The sequence below is a fragment of the Schistocerca cancellata genome, chromosome 1 (genome assembly GCF_023864275.1).
Source record: "Schistocerca cancellata isolate TAMUIC-IGC-003103 chromosome 1, iqSchCanc2.1, whole genome shotgun sequence".
In the NCBI taxonomy this organism is placed as follows: Eukaryota; Metazoa; Arthropoda; class Insecta; order Orthoptera; family Acrididae; genus Schistocerca; species Schistocerca cancellata.
In genome coordinates this window covers 434,481,253-434,498,734 of record NC_064626.1, presented here as the reverse complement: position 1 = coordinate 434,498,734, position 17,482 = coordinate 434,481,253, and the positions used below count along the sequence as shown (strand labels likewise).

Below are 17,482 nucleotides of genomic sequence, written 5' to 3'. Positions count from 1 at the left end.
AATGGACTTAGCAGCATACAGCTTTACAAAATTGTAAAAAGACAAGTAATCCAATATCATATTTGATGCTTCCACAGGCAGTCTGGTATGGATCAACAATATCAACAGCAATCATTTCAAGTGTTTTCTAGGCAAAGTAGGGTGCACTGTACTTTTTGTAACATATTGAGAGACTAGCAAAACAGTGAAGTTTACTTACACACTTCAAAGTAACATAATGCCCCTGGGCATTATATGTATATCAAGCCAGTTTACCTACACTTTAATACAGAATGCAAACACACTAAGTGCCTGTATTATGATGTCTCCTACAGAACAATACATTATTGTCTACAGCAGTGGCTCCCAACCAGTGGGTAATTACCGCCTGAGGAGTAAAATGAAAACTTCTGAGGGGTAAATAGTAAACAATTCGAGTCTGTTTCGGTCACGCAAAAAATTATTTTCAAAACATAATTACTATATCACAGTTTTTAAGATTCTGATTCTGATTATGTAAGTTATTAATAATTACTATTTAAGTTATTAAAAATTACTCAGTTAGTAGCTAGTATCTGTAATGTGATGAAGGTTACAATTCATCACATACCGTAATCCACCCACTACATACATGTGTTGTGCTTTGTCCCATACATCACTGACAATAAAATGGAGTCATATAAGTAACAAATGCTAAATATCTCAAGAAAATGACTTCTCCAAGTTGTAGATAGTACCTGCAGTAGTCCAGAAATTGCTTCATTACTCACTTTGAAGCAGATAAATGAATTAATTGATAGTATGACACAGCAGTAACTACATAAGGGCTACTACAGTGCTGTACACAGTATTATTATTATTACTATTATTATTATTCATATTAGTGGCCACGGGCAGCCACAAAGCATTAACAGTCTGAAATCTTACAGTTTCTGCCAGTTCAGAAGTAAGGAGTGCAGTAATCAAGTCATTTATGAACAGTAAGTATAGTGCACACATTTTAACTTGTTTAATTTTAATCCTTTATGGCCTGCAATTTTTATTTTTTGACTTTGACATTTTGAAATTTTTCTATGGTATTCTAGTTGTTAGGAAATAGGTTTAGTATAAAGAAAAACCACACGAAATAATATTATGCAAATTTTATTAATTTTTTTTTCAAAAAGGGATTTAAGAGTCCCATCAGGTCACAACAGTACAGACAGTAACAAACATTACTTCTTGAAAAGTGATACTCTTAACTGTTTTTTCTTTCATTGGCACACAAAAACACTTTACAATGAGAACATTTGAATTGAATTGAATTGAATTTTATTTGATCCTGTAAGATTACATTGTGTACAGTAAATGTACGTGTAATATAGGACATGTCAAAGTATTAATATTCTTTATCACTTATTTTTCTACACCTTTAGCTTACATTTTGACATCACTGATAATGAGTAACAATATATACAAATTTAATGGCATAAGTATTCTGCAACACTGTAAAACTCTTTTCCAATGAGATAGTCTTTAAGTTTCTTTGGAAAGTCATTGTGAAGTACACTATCTTGCAGGGTTTTGGGCAGACTTCTTAGTAGTCTGATACCAGAGTATTGGGGTCCTTTTTCTAGCCCTGCCAGTCGGTGGGGTATGCTCCGTACTTCATTCTTCTTTCTTGTATTGTGGGTGTGTACACTAGCATTTGTAATCCAGTCCTCACTACCTTTTGTGATGTACATTATTGTTTTGTATATATACAATGATGAAAAAGTTAAGATATCTAAATTCTTGAAACAGTTTCTGCATGTTTCAGAGGTCTTTCTTCTTAAAATGGTCCTAATTGCTTTTTTTTGTAATCTGAACACTCGTTTTGTCTCTTGTTTGTTTGAGTTTCCCCACACAGTCACTCCATACTGTAAGTATGGTTTGAAAAGTCCATGATACACTGTACACAGAAGGTTCTTGTCTGAATACTGTGATAGCTGCATCATTAAGAATATGACAGAGCTCAGTTTCTTACAGACATTATTAATATGTTTTTTCCATTTCAGTTCATTATCCACAAGAATACATAAGAATTTTTAGAATGAGGCCTTGATTCTATATTACGAATACCACAGTTTTCACATCTATAACAATTTGTAACAAAATTTGGCCAATAAACTCCAAGATTTTGGGTTTGAATTTCATTTGAAGGTGAAAAACATTTCTTCCTTCTTTTATTCAGTAAAGAGCTGGGACACATTTCTTGCTTTGGTTTTCCTCTTTTCTTTAAAACTGTTTTACCTTCTGTCAGAAGTCCCTGAATTACCATATGCTTGAGCTGAAGGAAAGATATTCATCCACTGAAATCTGAATATATAACATATGAATTCACAAGTGTTACACAGTTTTGTCTCCTAAATTTATGAGAAACTTTTAAATTATGATTGACAATTTTGGTATTTCATTCATTTTCAGCAGAGTGAGAGTCTGTATTATCTTTGCACCTAGCAGCTACTAGTACTACTACTACTACTACTACTACTACTACTACTACTACTAGCGTGCTTTTTGTTATTTCACACTTGTTGCACTTGCACATTGTTGCTTTCTTATTTGTCGTCTGTCAGGTCATTTTCAAAATCACTACCGTCTTCAAAATGTGTTTCTTCAGCTTCTTGAGAACAAGTGGTAATATTCTCTTGTCGACTGGTGGATGGTGTGATATATCTTTTTGTTCTTTGCACTTGTACATTGTTGAGTTTGAATTTTTCTAATACTTGTTCTGTATCAGAATCACTACTTTCCTCATCAGGCATATCAACATCAGATGGAAAGTCCTCCAGGAATGACTACAGTATCTCTTCATCCTTCAACTTTCTTGCCATAGCCTGTTATGCAAAACACATCTATAGGCCTGATGGGACTTACAAGAACCAAATTTATCTTTATAAATTTATTCTAAGGATATGTAATACATTCCGCTTCTAGCTAAATATTAGCATAAACTGACTTACCAAGCAGCACAAAAAAATTGTGAAGATTGGGTTCTCACAGGAAATGCACGGAATAAAAACTGAACGATCACCCTGCAACTGCATATAACAAAATACCGCAAGGACTGCACACGCTGAAATTGAAATTGCTTTGGCTTCACAGATAATACAGCCATGAAAGAACTGCGATGCATTAACGATATACCAAAGCAAGACTAAACGGCGGCCTGCATTTCCGCGGCTGTTCAAATGTTGAAGAATGTTCTACACTCATTTTTATAAAGTGGGACTTTGAAGTCCCATCAAATCATAAAGGGGCTGCAGTGTGCAGGTCGAGTAAGTGGCACATCCGAGAGGAGTAATGCAGGCTAAGTATGTCTTGTAACAAGTGTCTAACCTCACTGTGGATAGTTAGCTTTCTTATCCAAGAAAGAATTGTGGGTAGCACTTGCAATGCAGCTTGAATTCCTTCATCATTCATTACAACCCCCTTCCCCCCCCCCCTTTCCCCACGCACAAACATGAACTAAATATCATTCATCTTTTATCATTTTTAAAATAAAAGTCTTACATTCTGTAGTTCAGTTAGGTGCTAAAATTTAATGATAATGTGAGGGGAAGGGGAGGGGGGGAGGTGGAGGCCAGGAGTACTAGCTAATCTCATTGCACTTAGGGGTAATGGTCTAAAGAATGTTGGGAACCCCTGGTCTGCCCCAAACTGCTTTTGTTGTTGTTTTACAGCTGTGTTCTCACCTCGTGCCAACACAGCTCTGCTTCTTGTAACTCTTTCATGTTTCTGCACACGTCAATATATTATTGTTGGTTGTGTTTGTCTTTTATGAGTGAAATGTGATAGTCTGTTACTTGTTCTAGTGTATCTGCATTTTCAATTAGACCTTGTGGCAACCTAGACAATATGTCAGCTACAATGTTTTATTTGCCTGCTATTTGAATTGCTTCATAAGATTATTCTTGTAAAGACAATGCCCAACATGCTATACATGGGTATAATAATCTGCATGACATCAAAACTTGTTGATCAGTGTACATCTTTATGTTTTTACCATAAATGTAGTAACTGAATTTTTTTGAATACTCACATATTTGATAGAGTTTATAATTCCACCACTGAATAAGAACACTTGCATTCAGTGTGTGTTCTACTTACAAAGCTAATAACTTTGACTTCATACTTGCCCTGTTCTTGGTGAATTTGAAACAAACAAAAGCCTCAGCTGTGTATGAGGCATCTGCAGTGATACAAAAATCTCTGCTCGTATCAGGGTGATGTAAGATTTCTCAATTAACTAATGCTTCTTTGATTGCATTAAAATCATTGGTGCATTCCTCTGTCCAAAGCCATATTAAGTAAACCTAGCAATTCTTTGCTATTTCATAACTAGTCTGGTATGAAATGGTGGAAGAAAGAGCAGAGACAAGGAAATGCTTTTAACAGCTTCTTGTTGTTTAGATATGAGAAATTCTTGATTGTGCTAATTTTATCAGGATGTGGTCATATTCCTTGCAAGGACATTATATGGCCTAGAAATTTGATCTCCTCTCTAGAAAACTTAGATGTTCTTTTTTTTAAATTTTCCATTACTCCTGCTTGTGGAAAATTCCTAGTGTTCTTTCTGTAAAGTGTATATGTTGTTCCCAAGTACCTGTTGCTATGAGAATGCTGTCAACATACAGTGTTATACTTTTTAGGAGTTCTCAACCTAGTATTGTGTCTAAAGCAGTGATGAACACTCCAGAACTAACAAAAGGTATGGTGCAAAACTGATAACCCCTGCCACCAAAAATAAAGTTCATATATTTTCTGAATTCTGATGTTAAGTTCAACCTGCCAATATGAACTTTTAAATCAATTCTTGTCAGATATTTCACATCATGGAATTTTTGTAAGTGTTTATCAAGGTCTTTAGGTCTTGGGTATGCAGGTACAATTATTTTATTTATGACTTGTTTATCTAATGAGATGAATACTCCAATTAAGTATGGTCATTGCTAACGAAGGACTACAGTATGGTGATCTAGATGGTTCAACTATGTTCTATTCTAGCATTTCTTGATCTCATCTCCCACAGTTGCTTGCTCTGACCAGGGACCATATATGTGTTGTGACAAAATACATGATGGGGGTGAACTTCGATACTGTAAATAAATATCTTAATAACACCTGCTTTTCATGTAAACACCTGTAAAGAGTGGGATAGTAAATTGTATAACCTTTATTGCGCACAAGTTTCTTTAAGTCTGTTACTTCATCCTTTATTATGAGTTGGCTAATGTTGCGGCTGTCATCATTGCCTACAAATTGTATATGATAACTCTGGCAGTATTTGCCAGAGCGAAAGGTAAGGACATACATCGAAGTTACTTAACTGGAACAGGATGGCCGCCATCCTTCCACTCTGTAAGCCTGCAAGAGACTAGGCCAAATTGGCCAAATAACCTCCAAGTCGCTGGTGTGTTTTCCCAAATACTATGCCCACTCATGGAAACTGCTTCATAGGGCAATAAATAGCTGACAGTGAAACCTGGGCTCAGCACCTTCACCAATCATGCCACTTGCAACTGGCATATCTCCAAAGTTGTCTAGACAAATATTGTCAACAAGGGGTGACATTGATAGAAGGCTGAGCCCACATGCCTCAGCCTCCCCCTCTGAAAGTCAAAGATGCCTCACCAGGATTCAGCACCAAGGGCAGAAGATAAAGATGGGGCTAGTTACCCTCCTAACCTGACTAACAAGTACTCTTGAGATCTACCTGAACAATTCATTATGGACCAAGATATTAACTGAACTCAGAAATCTTAAAATTTTACCGAGTGAGGTGGCACACTGGTTAGCATATTGGACTTACATTCAGGAGGACGATGGCTCAAACCCGCATCTGGCCATCCTGATTTAGGTTTTCCGTGATTTCCCTAAATCACTTCAGGCAAATGCTGGGATGGTTTCTTTGAAAGGGCATGGCTGATTTCCTTCTCTGTCCCTCCGTAATCCGAGCTTCTACTCCATCTCTTATGACCTTGTTGTCGACGGGACATTAAGCACTAATCTCCTCCTCTTAAAATTTTGCATGGGCCTATATAATGGTGAGCCAGTTGCTCCAGCCTTGGCTCCAACATTAAACCTAAACACAAACACATGGTCTCTGATCTTCCCCTTGAACTGGCACCCCCCACAATTGTATCTCAGTGCCTGATGCCTGTGTGTGAGCTCTATATTGCATCTTGCTCTCTTCCAATTGTGCATGGTTTGGGGGGTGACTCATTCAGACAACTGCTCATCAGTTATCCAAATATTACTCAAGGGATATTTAATCAGAAAGGCCAGGATTAATGAGGATGTAGTGACCTTGATGGCCTCACGCTGAGCAGCATTAAAAGCAAGATTTAACCTTGGGATAGAAAAGTCCCAGCATTTTTTGGGGACCTAAAATGAAATATTATCGACATTGCCTACAAATTCCTGTTCATGCACTCAGCAAAGTATGACTAGGGTTAGTAAGGAGTAGTGAAGTGGTAAAATGCTTAACTCCGTGAACAAAACAAAATGTCCAGAATTCCACAGATATAAATACTGGAGCATTATCACTTACTAGGGTGCTCAGTGGTCCAAAGACGGCAAAGATTTTGATAAGATGCTGTACAGATTGGTCACAGGTGACCCTGTGACTGGGAATTAACCAGCTAAAACAGGAAAACCTATCCACCACCACCACCAAGATGTAATGGTTCCATGTAGGTCCATGAAAGGGGTCCTACTTAGCCCACAAAGAGATGAGCCGTGCATCTGCTCTCATGAGTAGACTCAAGAAGACACTTGCATGAGTTAGAATTGGTTCTCCCTTGTTTGCATAACTGACAACCCCCACTAACTGACTTACGTTCTTACACATAGACAGCCAAACAATATGCTGCCTAAGATAACTGCCCACCACAGAGCTATGAAAACACCTTAAAAGCAGTGGGAACCAACACCTGAGGCAAAGAAATTTTGACACACACATTATCTTTAATAAGAACATACTATGTTCTCACCATTTAAAAGCCTTGTTTTATTTGGAAAATCTTCTTCCTGTCTCTTCTTGAGATGGCAAAAAAGTTCACGAACTTCAGTCAACACAGCTCCAATCAAGGCAAGTTGTCCACCATCCTCTACGTTTTGTGGGGAGTCACAATCTTCATATATATGATTTAAAACTTTGGGTGCACTGTTGTCTGGACCCCTGACATGATGAAGTTTAAAACAAAATGTAGACTGCCCAACAAGTAACCCTACGATTTTTTCTGGGACAGGCTAATACCTAATTCTATGCTTGATTATCAGTCTCAAGCACAAATTTCCTAAGGTCTAGGTAGAACTTGTTTTTCTCCAAGGTGAAGAGAACTGCTAAAGCTTCCCACTAATACACTGAATGTTTTAATTCAGTGGCAGATAAGTAGTGCTATGCATAAGCAATGGGATGCCACTGCCCCTCATGTTCTTGAAGGAGTACTGCCACTATCCCAGAAGTGGATGTGTTGGTCTGAACAATAAAGGGCTCACTAAAATCCAGGACATCTAACACAAGAGGGTTGCTACAGGTGGCTTTAATTGCCTCAAAGGAAGCCTGATGACTCTTCCCCAAAGAAAGTTCTCACCTTTCTTGCACAAATTGTTCAAGGGCACTGCCAATTGGATGAAATTAGGGACAAGGATCCAAAAGAAACTCATAATTCCAACAAATCTGGCCAATCCCTTCTTGCTCTTGGGGGACTGGAGAGTGACACAAGGAATATATGTCTGCTCCTGAACAATGCTGACTTCTGGAGCCAAAACCAGCTGACCCAAAAAGGATATACAAGGACGAGCCAACGTAATTTTAAAAGGGTTGACAATAAGCCTGGCCTCCCTAAGACATAACAAACCTTCTTTGAGGTGGTCCAAATGGTCTGTGAATGTAGCACTATAAACCACCACATTATCAAGATAGTTATAAATGGATTTGAGCTTAAGCTCTTCCAAAACATGGCCAAAAAGACAATACATCACAACTTCACCCGTAGGCAATCTGAAAGGAACTTGTAAAGGTTCCAATCAGTACAAAAGGCTGTTACTAGTTTAGAACTTTCAGTCAATGGTATCTGATGGTTGGCTTGCTTGAGATACCAACCAGGTGAAGCAATTGTGAAACTCAGGCAACGGAACTGATTCCAAGACAAACTTCTCCTTGGGTGCCCTTTAATCAACAACTGGCCAGTAATCACCACTCTGTCCTTTTGGAACAAGAAAAATAGATGTAGTGTAGTAAGAAATTGAAGATCTAATGACATCACCTCAGAGCATATTATTTATTAGCCAGTGCAAAATCTTCATCTTGGGTAGGGATAATATATAAGGTGCCTGATGAACAGGTGTATTGTCAACCAAGCAAATCTTACATCGGATCTTACTAGTGACACCTAATTTATTATAATGTTTCCACAAGGTGAGGTTCAATAGCTGTAAATCATTTTATAAAATGTATTTTAACAATCTGCTGTTTATTTGTCTCATTAGTCATCTACCAGTTTTGGCTATTAACCATAATCCTGGATGCAGGGTATACCAGATTAGTTAAAAACAACTGTTGTTCTTATTTTTCCTGTGATGTCTGTCTGACATGAGATATGACTGTCAGTATTTTAAGACAAATTATGTCAGGTGTCTGTACAATTTCATTGTATAATTTCAATATTGTTCAGCTTCAAAGAAATATAGGATGCTTTTAACTTATCTGATGTACCCTACATCCTGGATGATGGCTAATAACTGAAACCAGTAAATGACTAATGGGGCAGATAAACAGCTGATGGTTAAACCATTGTATAAAAATCCTAATTTATTAGTGAGGACATTGGGAAATTGGTATGACATGCTCAACAGTTGCCTAGCATCACCATGTTCCAAATGATCAGTGGCAAACTCAGATGACCCCAACTGCACATTACTAATTGGTTGAGAGTGCCAGCATGAACACAAAGCTAGCCTTTCATTAGGACAAAATTTGAAATATAAGGTATGATCTTGATAATCAGGAGTCAGACTGGTACACTCAACGAAATCACAGCCCAGTATCAAATTAACTGACAAATTCTTAGCAATGACTAAGTTGATAGGCCATGTAAAGTCCATTATGCCTAACTTGTGCCGAAACTCCCCTACCAGAGGTATCTTTTGTCCATTGACCAGATGACATCTCTGAGACTGGGGGGTAGGGGCTGGGGGTGGGGGCATACAGGAGGAATTCTGCACAAATTCTCAAATCTGAAGTACCAGTTATAATCAAGTAGTGAAACAGAAGTTCCAGGATCCAAATAAGCACTTATAGGCTCTAATGAGGGAGCAATTCTTAACAGGTAGACAGATACCTCTTCCGTTTGGTGTCCTATGGCATCAGATGTTTGGACAAAGGCCCTGCTACATTGGACATGACCGCACAAAATGTTTACTGTCACCACACATGAAACAGACGTTAGGTTTAACCTTACAAAGCATAAAGCCCACCGCCTCCTGCTGGTTCCCCTCAGGTGGAGTAGCTAGGTGACCACCACCTCCTGTTGCTCATCAGCAAATCTTAATGATTGCATCTCAGCAACCAAGGTATCTAATTCCACACAGGTGGTAAGTTTCCTAGAAAAAGCTACACATAAATGGTCCTCATGCTTCATGCCCTCTAATATGGTCTTAACCACATCACCTTCAACTCTTACAACTCCAGAGCTAGCACAGCAGTGTGGATCCCATCAATGTATTTAGGCAAGGTCTTGTGCTGGTACTGCACATGCCAAAAATTCTTGCATTCCAATTCATGCATGATCCGAGGTGACAACTTTAGATGAATAATGTGCTGTCTCAAACTATGGAGGGCTCCTTCATTCTACATAACTTCAGAGAAAATTTTGCTTGAGACCCCTTGGGTTAGTGGATAAGGAATCTGAAGAACAATGGCCTGTGAAATGCACAGATCAGCATGAAATTCAAACTGGACCATTAACCATAACATGAATTCAACATGTGCAGCCTACTTGATAGAAAGCTCATTAACCCCTTGTAAGAGATGCAAAATGGGGTTTGGTAACCTAACAATAGCTTTAGAGGAGATTACATTAACTGGTCCCTCGGTTCCCTGCTCACCCTCCTGAAGGCATGAATTATCACATACACCATCCATCTCACTGACACTAGTTATATCATCCAGCATGAGAACACTCAAGTCTACCTGTAGCTTCCTAAATTGACTAATTAAGCTATCACCAGCAGCACTTTCGTTGAGCTTCAGGGATGCCTGCTGTAAATCACCAAGACCAGTCACCTAACTGTGACCTGCAATTGAATTCTATACACTTGTTTGCACTTATGCTGACTGTCCTGTAAAATGTTCACATTTTCCTGCAGTACTGCGAACACTGCCAAACTATCACTGAGCACAGCACCTATTTCACCAGTGGAGCTGAGGCTGAGATCCAAGCCTTTCTCCACAGCACTAGGCAAATGAACAGCCAATTCATGTACCATGCCATCGCCCGATTGCTGCATAATTCATAGCTCATAAAAAATGTGGTCTTTCTTGAGGGCACAGTTGGCTTCCATGCTGATGATTTTTACCTGGAAAACACCACATAATTAGCCAAATACAGTTTACAGGTAACACAGTTAAGGCCATAACTAAGAATGCTTTTGCAAGAAGGTAAAGGATGTCCACCCCCCCCCCCCCTAATCCCCCTCTGGGAAAATAACCATGCTCTGTGTTACCAGTTGATAACTAGGAATTCAGATGGGAAGATATGGAATCGAGTCACCCTAATGGAAGGGCCGCATGAACAGCATTCATCATTTTTAATGCATAACTTCCATCTACACTCCTGGAAATTGAAATAAGAACACCGTGAATTCATTGTCCCAGGAAGGGGAAACTTTATTGACACATTCCTGGGGTCAGATACATCACATGATCACACTGACAGAACCACAGGCACATAGACACAGGCAACAGAGCATGCACAATGTCGGCACTAGTACAGTGTATATCCACCTTTCGCAGCAATGCAGGCTGCTATTCTTCCATGGAGACGATCGTAGAGATGCTGGATGTACTCCTGTGGAACGGCTTGCCATGCCATTTCCACCTGGCGCCTCAGTTGGACCAGCGTTCGTGCTGGACGTGCAGACCGCGTGAGACGACGCTTCATCCAGTCCCAAACATGCTCAATGGGGGACGGATCCGGAGATCTTGCTGGCCAGGGTAGTTGACTTACACCTTCTAGAGCACGTTGGGTGGCACGGGATACATGCGGACGTGCATTGTCCTGTTGGAACAGCAAGTTCCCTTGCCGGTCTAGGAATGGTAGAACGATGGGTTCGATGACGGTTTGGATGTACCGTGCACTATTCAATGTCCCCTCGACGATCACCAGTGGTGTACGGCCAGTGTAGGAGATCGCTCCCCACACCACGATGCCGGGTGTTGGCCCTGTGTGCCTCGGTCGTATGCAGTCCTGATTGTGGCGCTCACCTGCATGGCGCCAAACATGCATACGACCATCATTGGCACCAAGGCAGAAGCGACTCTCATCGCTGAAGACGACACGTCTCCATTCGTCCCTCCATTCACGCCTGTCGCGACACCACTGGAGGCGGGCTGCACGATGTTGGGGCGTGAGCGGAAGACGGCCTAACGGTGTGCGGGACCGTAGCCCAGCTTCATGGAGACGGTTGCGAATGGTCCTCGCCGATACCCCAGGAGCAACAGTGTCCCTAATTTGCTGGGAAGTGGCGGTGCGGTCCCCTACGGCACTGCGTAGGATCCTATGGACTTGGCATGCACCCGTGCGTCGCTGTGGTCCGGTCCCAGGTCGACGGGCACGTGCACCTTCCGCCGACAACTGGCGACAACATCGATGTACTGTGGAGACCTCACGCCCCACGTGTTGAGGAATTCGGCGGTACGTCCACCCGGCCTCCCGCATGCCCACTATACGCCCTCGCTCAAAGTCCGTCAACTGCACATACGGTTCACGTCCACGCTGTCGCGGCATGCTACCAGTGTTAAAGACTGCGATGGAGCTCCGTATGCCACGGCAAACTGGCTGACACTGACGGCGGCGGTGCACAAATGCTGCGCAGCTAGCGCCATTCGACGGCCAACACCGTGGTTCCTGGTGTGTCCGCTGTGCCGTGCGTGTGATCATTGCTTGTACAGCCCTCTCGCAGTGTCCGGAGCAAGTATGGTGGGTCTGACACACCGGTGTCAATGTGTTATTTTTTCCATTTCCAGGAGTGTATTAAAGTCAAGCAAATTTTAAAAACAATCAACAGTAAAATTTTGACTGGGCAGACTTTTAGAAAAATGACCAGCTGCCACTAATTATCAGCCACCAGCCATTAATTGCAGACCATATTAAGTATACACCAAAGGTACACAATTTTAAAAACAATTAACTACAGTTAACAAAAGTTGCTGAGCAGTTTATTAACAAAATGACCTTTACACACTTGCCATTAATTATGAACCCACTGTCACTCAGTAGAAAGTAAAGGTAGAGAATTTTAAATACAATTAACAGTCACTGCATAGTTAGCTACAGTTAACTAAAATTCTCTGATCAGATTTTAAGCAAATGGTTTTTAAACAGTTGCTATTAACTATGAGCCCGCTGTCATTCAGTATACAGCAAAATATAGAATTTCGGATACAATTAACAGTCAAGGAATAAACAGCTACAGTTAGCCAAAATTCAGTGATCAGAGTTTAAGCAGATGACTTATAAACAGCTGCCATTAATTACAAACCCACTGTCATTTGGGACACACACAAGACACAGAATTTTAAAACAATTAAGAGCATCTCTGATTAGGCAGCTAAATTCATTGATAAGGTTTAAAGCAAATGATTACTAAACAGCTACTATTAATTATGAACCACAGAATTTAAAAAAAAGAAATAAAATAAAATTAAAAGGCACTGAATAGGCAGTTACAGTTAGCCAAAACCCACTGATCAGTTTTTTTAATCAAATGACTTTCAAAAAGATGTTATTATTTAGGAGTGGTGGTTGTGTAAACCTCGCTTAGCAGGAGGGGGTGGGAGGTGCGGGGAGTGGGCAAAAAGGGAAGAGTGAGAGGTAAGGACATTCACAGAAGTTTCCTAACTTGGACACGATGATTGCTGTCCTACCACTCCTTAAGCCTGCAAGAAACCAGACCACCTTCACTAACGTCTAATCAGCCAAATGACCTCCAAGTCACTCATGGAAATCACTTTGCAGGGCAAGCAATAATAACCAACAGCCAAATCAGGCTTGACACCTTCACAGGCGCTTTCCTCCCCCCCCCCCTCCCCCCCCCTCCCCCCCCCCCCCCCCCTCATGTATCCTCGGCACACCACACACTCCATGCTGGAAATGTTCCTGCCTCATGGCTTTTGCCCCACCGATGGCACTGCCAGCACACCTCCAAAGTTATCTGGACAAATATCATCAACAAGGGTTGAAAGTGATAGAATGCCAAGAACATGTGGCTCAGCTATGATCATTTATGAAATGTCTCTAATATGCCACTAATGTCTTTTTGTCTTTTTAGCTCCATTCATCTGGGGGGTGAAATACTGCTGTCTATATCTTCTTTATTCTGCATACTCTCTTAAATGCTTGACTTAACTCAAACAATGTGGAAAAAACTTAGCTTTTCCCAAATGGTCCAGAGATTCCAATATATTTTGGATTGGGAATGCTTCCCCTACTGAAACCTTATTTACTTTATGAAAGTCAGTCACCAACCTATTTTGTAGTTTCCCACTGGCATCTACCTTCTTCAGAATTATCAGTATTGGTGTGTTCCATGGACATTGACTTCTTACTATAGTATCATCAGCCAACAGCTTTTCTACATGTTTATGTAATATCTCCCTCTGGGATTCTGGTATCCAATGTGGTCTGACATTTATAATCTTGCCTCTATGCTCAGGCAATATTGGAAGTCCATGTTTTACTGTCTCCATAAATGACAATCTGTCATCTTACAAAAACAACACATTGCGATGTTCACTACACAATTTTCCTACTTCACATTTCTCTTGTTTATTTAGGTGCACCATTTTCAAAGTGTCTCTGACCTGCGCTATATGATTCTTATAATTCAATATATTTTCTGACATTTCTATTACTCTCGTTACTGTAGCTTCATTGCATAAGTGTTCAGTAATTAAGCATGCTGAACTAACATCACACACTACCTCATTTCATGTTCACTGTACTAATAATACATTTCCTGTGAGTATTTTTATTAAAACATCTGGAATGTATACACTCTTTAATACTTCTTGTTTCAGCACTATTATATCTCTTGGCTTTACTTAATCATCTTCTGTCATTCCAGTCAGAATCCTATGACCTTTTCTTCTGTGGGTCCTATCATTTCTTTTGGATCACAACTTCTCCTTTCTTTGACAAGTGTCATTCTAAGTGACTCTTCTTCACAGAGGGGTTGGCTTTGGTTGTTTTGGGGGAAGAGACCAGACAGCAAGGTCATCAGTCTCATCGGATTAGGGAAGGAGGTCTGCCCTCTGAAAGGAACCATCCTGGCATTTGCATGCAGTGATTTAGGGAAATTGTGGAAAACCTAAATCAGGATGGCCAGACGTGGGATTGAACTATCGTCCTCCCGAAAGTGAGTCCAATGTGCTAACCACTGTGCCACCTCGCTCAGTTTCTTCACAGAGATTTTGATTTTTTCCATTATTTTCCTTGCTAGCATGCTGTCCTTTTAAATTCCTCTGCCATTGTTTCCCTTCATGCAACTCATTTAAATTATTTTTATTTTACTGAAATCTTTTTTGTGGCCCAGACTGTATCACATCTGAGGCATGTTCAATAGGTAATGGAACACTTTTTTTTAAGCACGTTGGTTTTCTTCAAGATTCCAATACACCATATTATTCCCCACTCTTTTGGCTACAAACCCTATTTTTCAACATTATCTCCATTCAATGTGACAGCATTATGCCACCTTACTGGGACAACCTGTGTGCCTGCATAGTACCACTCTACTGGTCAACATCAGAGCCTCCCCATCATCCATGTACTGCTTCCTGCAGTGGGTCAAACAACTGGAAGTTCAAAGGCGCAAAATTTGGGCTGTAGGGTGGATGAGGAAGAACAGTCCAATGAAGTTTTGTGAGCTCCTCTCACCCGTAACAATGCTCCCCAAAAGCTGTCACTATCAGCCTAGTAACATGCAAGAAATTCTGCACAGGTGGTCCTTCATTGCCCTTTATGGTTTTCTGTTATGCAGCGAGGAACCCAGCAGGCACATACCTTTGAATACCCCAATTGGTGAACAGTGTGTCAGCAGAGACACCCAGTTCTGCATCAAAGTGTTTGATTTTGATCCATCTGTCACCACAAATAAGAATGTCTGCATGTTTCAACATTGCAGGAGTTACAGCTGTGTGGCTGGCCAGCAGGCAGGAGATCAGACAGGTTTGCGATGATGACAGATGCCTCACCCAACAATTCACCATGGTTTCATTTACTACCAGGTCAATGTAGACATTCTGCAAGTGTCTATGACTATCTGCAATGTACTGGTTTTCCACCATAATAAAATCAATGACAGTTCTCTGTTTGAAATTCAGTCCCAATACAGATGCCATTTTGAAGGCTGCATGTCATGTCACCATCTATCAGAACTTCAGAAATGTAGGGGATGAAGTGGGAATATTCAATAATGTCCCTCAACAATTTCCACATTTCTTCAAATGAAATTGACAAAAAAGGATTGCTTTACTTATTGATCATCCTTCATAGTTTTGGGGTTCCCTGCATCCTAGTAATACCTCCTCTTTCATTACTGTCAATAACAGCATGTCCTATCCTTCCACTGTTATTTGTCTCTGGCTATCATCAATGACAACTCTCTGTTTTTGTAAGAAATCCCTACTTACTAGACCTTTATATGGGACATCTGGTCTCTTTCTTAACACATGGAGTGTACACTCACATAACATCTTTCCAGCTATTCTTAAACTCATTGTCACTGTACCCAGTGTGTGATTGTAACATTGGTTTCCTGTTTTAATCTCCATACCTCTTGCTTTTTTACTGGTATGTCTGTGATATTGCTGCTTCCTTTAGCAGTCTCATATGAGCTTCTGTATCTATTAAAAATTCAGTTCTTTGCTGACATCCCTGCAATCAATCATCATTACATCATTTTTTTTGTCTCGCAACCTACTACAATCACCTTAAGTCATTTAATGGTGGCTACATGTAACTGCTGCCTGTGCAACCTATTTTGTTTCCTGTCATTTTCCCTGGAATATTTCCTACTTTTTCACTACACTGGGGTGCTTTGTGCCCATATTTAGTATATCTATAACATCTAGGGGTTCACAGTCCTTTTGTTTGTGTCCATCCCTCTGGCATTTTTCACATATAATTATCTTGTCACATTTCTCATTCCTAAGCCCTGGCTCATCACAATGATAACAATAATTTTGGAACTTTCTTGCTTCCTGTGCCCTGTTGGGTGTCTGTACCCACATTACTTTGGTATTGTGGGGGCAGTGTTTGGCTACATGTCCCTTTCTACCACAGTTATGAAGTTTCACATGTTCTGGTTGTTGCTTGCTATTATTGTGCCAGATAATTCCCCTTGAAGCTCAATTTTTCTCTTTCGTTGACATTATCACACTTTCATTTTGTTGGGCTATTTCCATAGTTTTGTATAAGTTAATGTGTTCACCTTGGCTGCATACAGTTGTCTGTAGGCTCCCACTGACTAATTTGTGAATAAAACATGCATGGCCTAGGGCATAAACTAACTCTATGGCTCCCTTTAACTGTTCCCTATCCATTGCTCATGTCATGGTAACTTGAACAGTCTGGATGGCTCAGGTATTCTGTTTTCCCAGGAGGCAATTGATTCCCCAGAATACTGTGTGGCTTGAAATATCCTACAAACAGAGAAATCTATGGGTCTTTCTTCAGAATAGTTTTCCTCTCAAATATTTCTCACTTCAGGCCAGTTATTTGTATGATCCCTTACCAAAATTTTGCTCTCACATCCTTGGTTACTTTAGATTTCACACATTGAAATAATAATTTTGCATCCCCATACTTCACTACTTCAAAAGTGGCATTCACATTTTCAATAAATTCTTGCAATTATCATTTGCTACCATCAAATGAACCATGGACCTTGCCATTGGTGGGGAGGCTTGCGTGCCTCAGCGATACAGATAGCCGTACCGAAGGTACAACCACAACGGAGGGGTATCTGTTGAGAGGCCAGACAAACGTGTGGTTCCTGAAGAGGGGCAGCAGCCTTTTCAGTAGTTGCAAGGGCAACAGTCTGGATGATTGACTGATCTGGCCTTGTAACAATAACCAAAACGGCCTTGCTGGTACTGCGAACGGCTGAAAGCAAGGGGAAACTACGGCCGTAATTTTTCCCGAGGGCATGCAGCTTTACTGTATGATTAAATGATGATGGCGTCCTCTTGGGT

The 17,482-nt window shown here is 40.4% G+C and overlaps 1 protein-coding gene across 2 annotated transcripts; it reads right to left on the bottom strand.

The window, feature by feature from the left end:
* Positions 1–1,166: 1,166 nt before the first annotated feature.
* LOC126176479 (uncharacterized) lies at positions 1,167–7,985 on the bottom strand. Of its 2 annotated transcripts, none has more exons than XM_049923636.1 (2): positions 6,996–7,985; positions 1,167–2,837 (listed from the first exon to the last, which is right to left on the bottom strand). In XM_049923636.1, exon 2 carries the CDS (start codon positions 1,953–1,955, stop codon positions 1,440–1,442), a length of 516 nt encoding a protein of 171 aa, XP_049779593.1. In that variant the 5' UTR covers positions 1,956–2,837; positions 6,996–7,985; the 3' UTR covers positions 1,167–1,439. The 2 variants fall into 2 exon arrangements, with proteins under 2 accessions (XP_049779593.1, XP_049779599.1); XM_049923642.1 differs by lacking the exon at positions 6,996–7,985 and adding an exon at positions 5,813–6,977.
* Between the last annotated feature and the right edge of the window lie 9,497 nt (positions 7,986–17,482).

What these genes read in the sequence shown, in the direction of transcription:
- LOC126176479 (XM_049923636.1), bottom strand. Translation starts at nt 1,955, where the DNA reads ATGATGCAGCTATCACAGTATTCAGACAAGAACCTTCTGTGTACAGTG.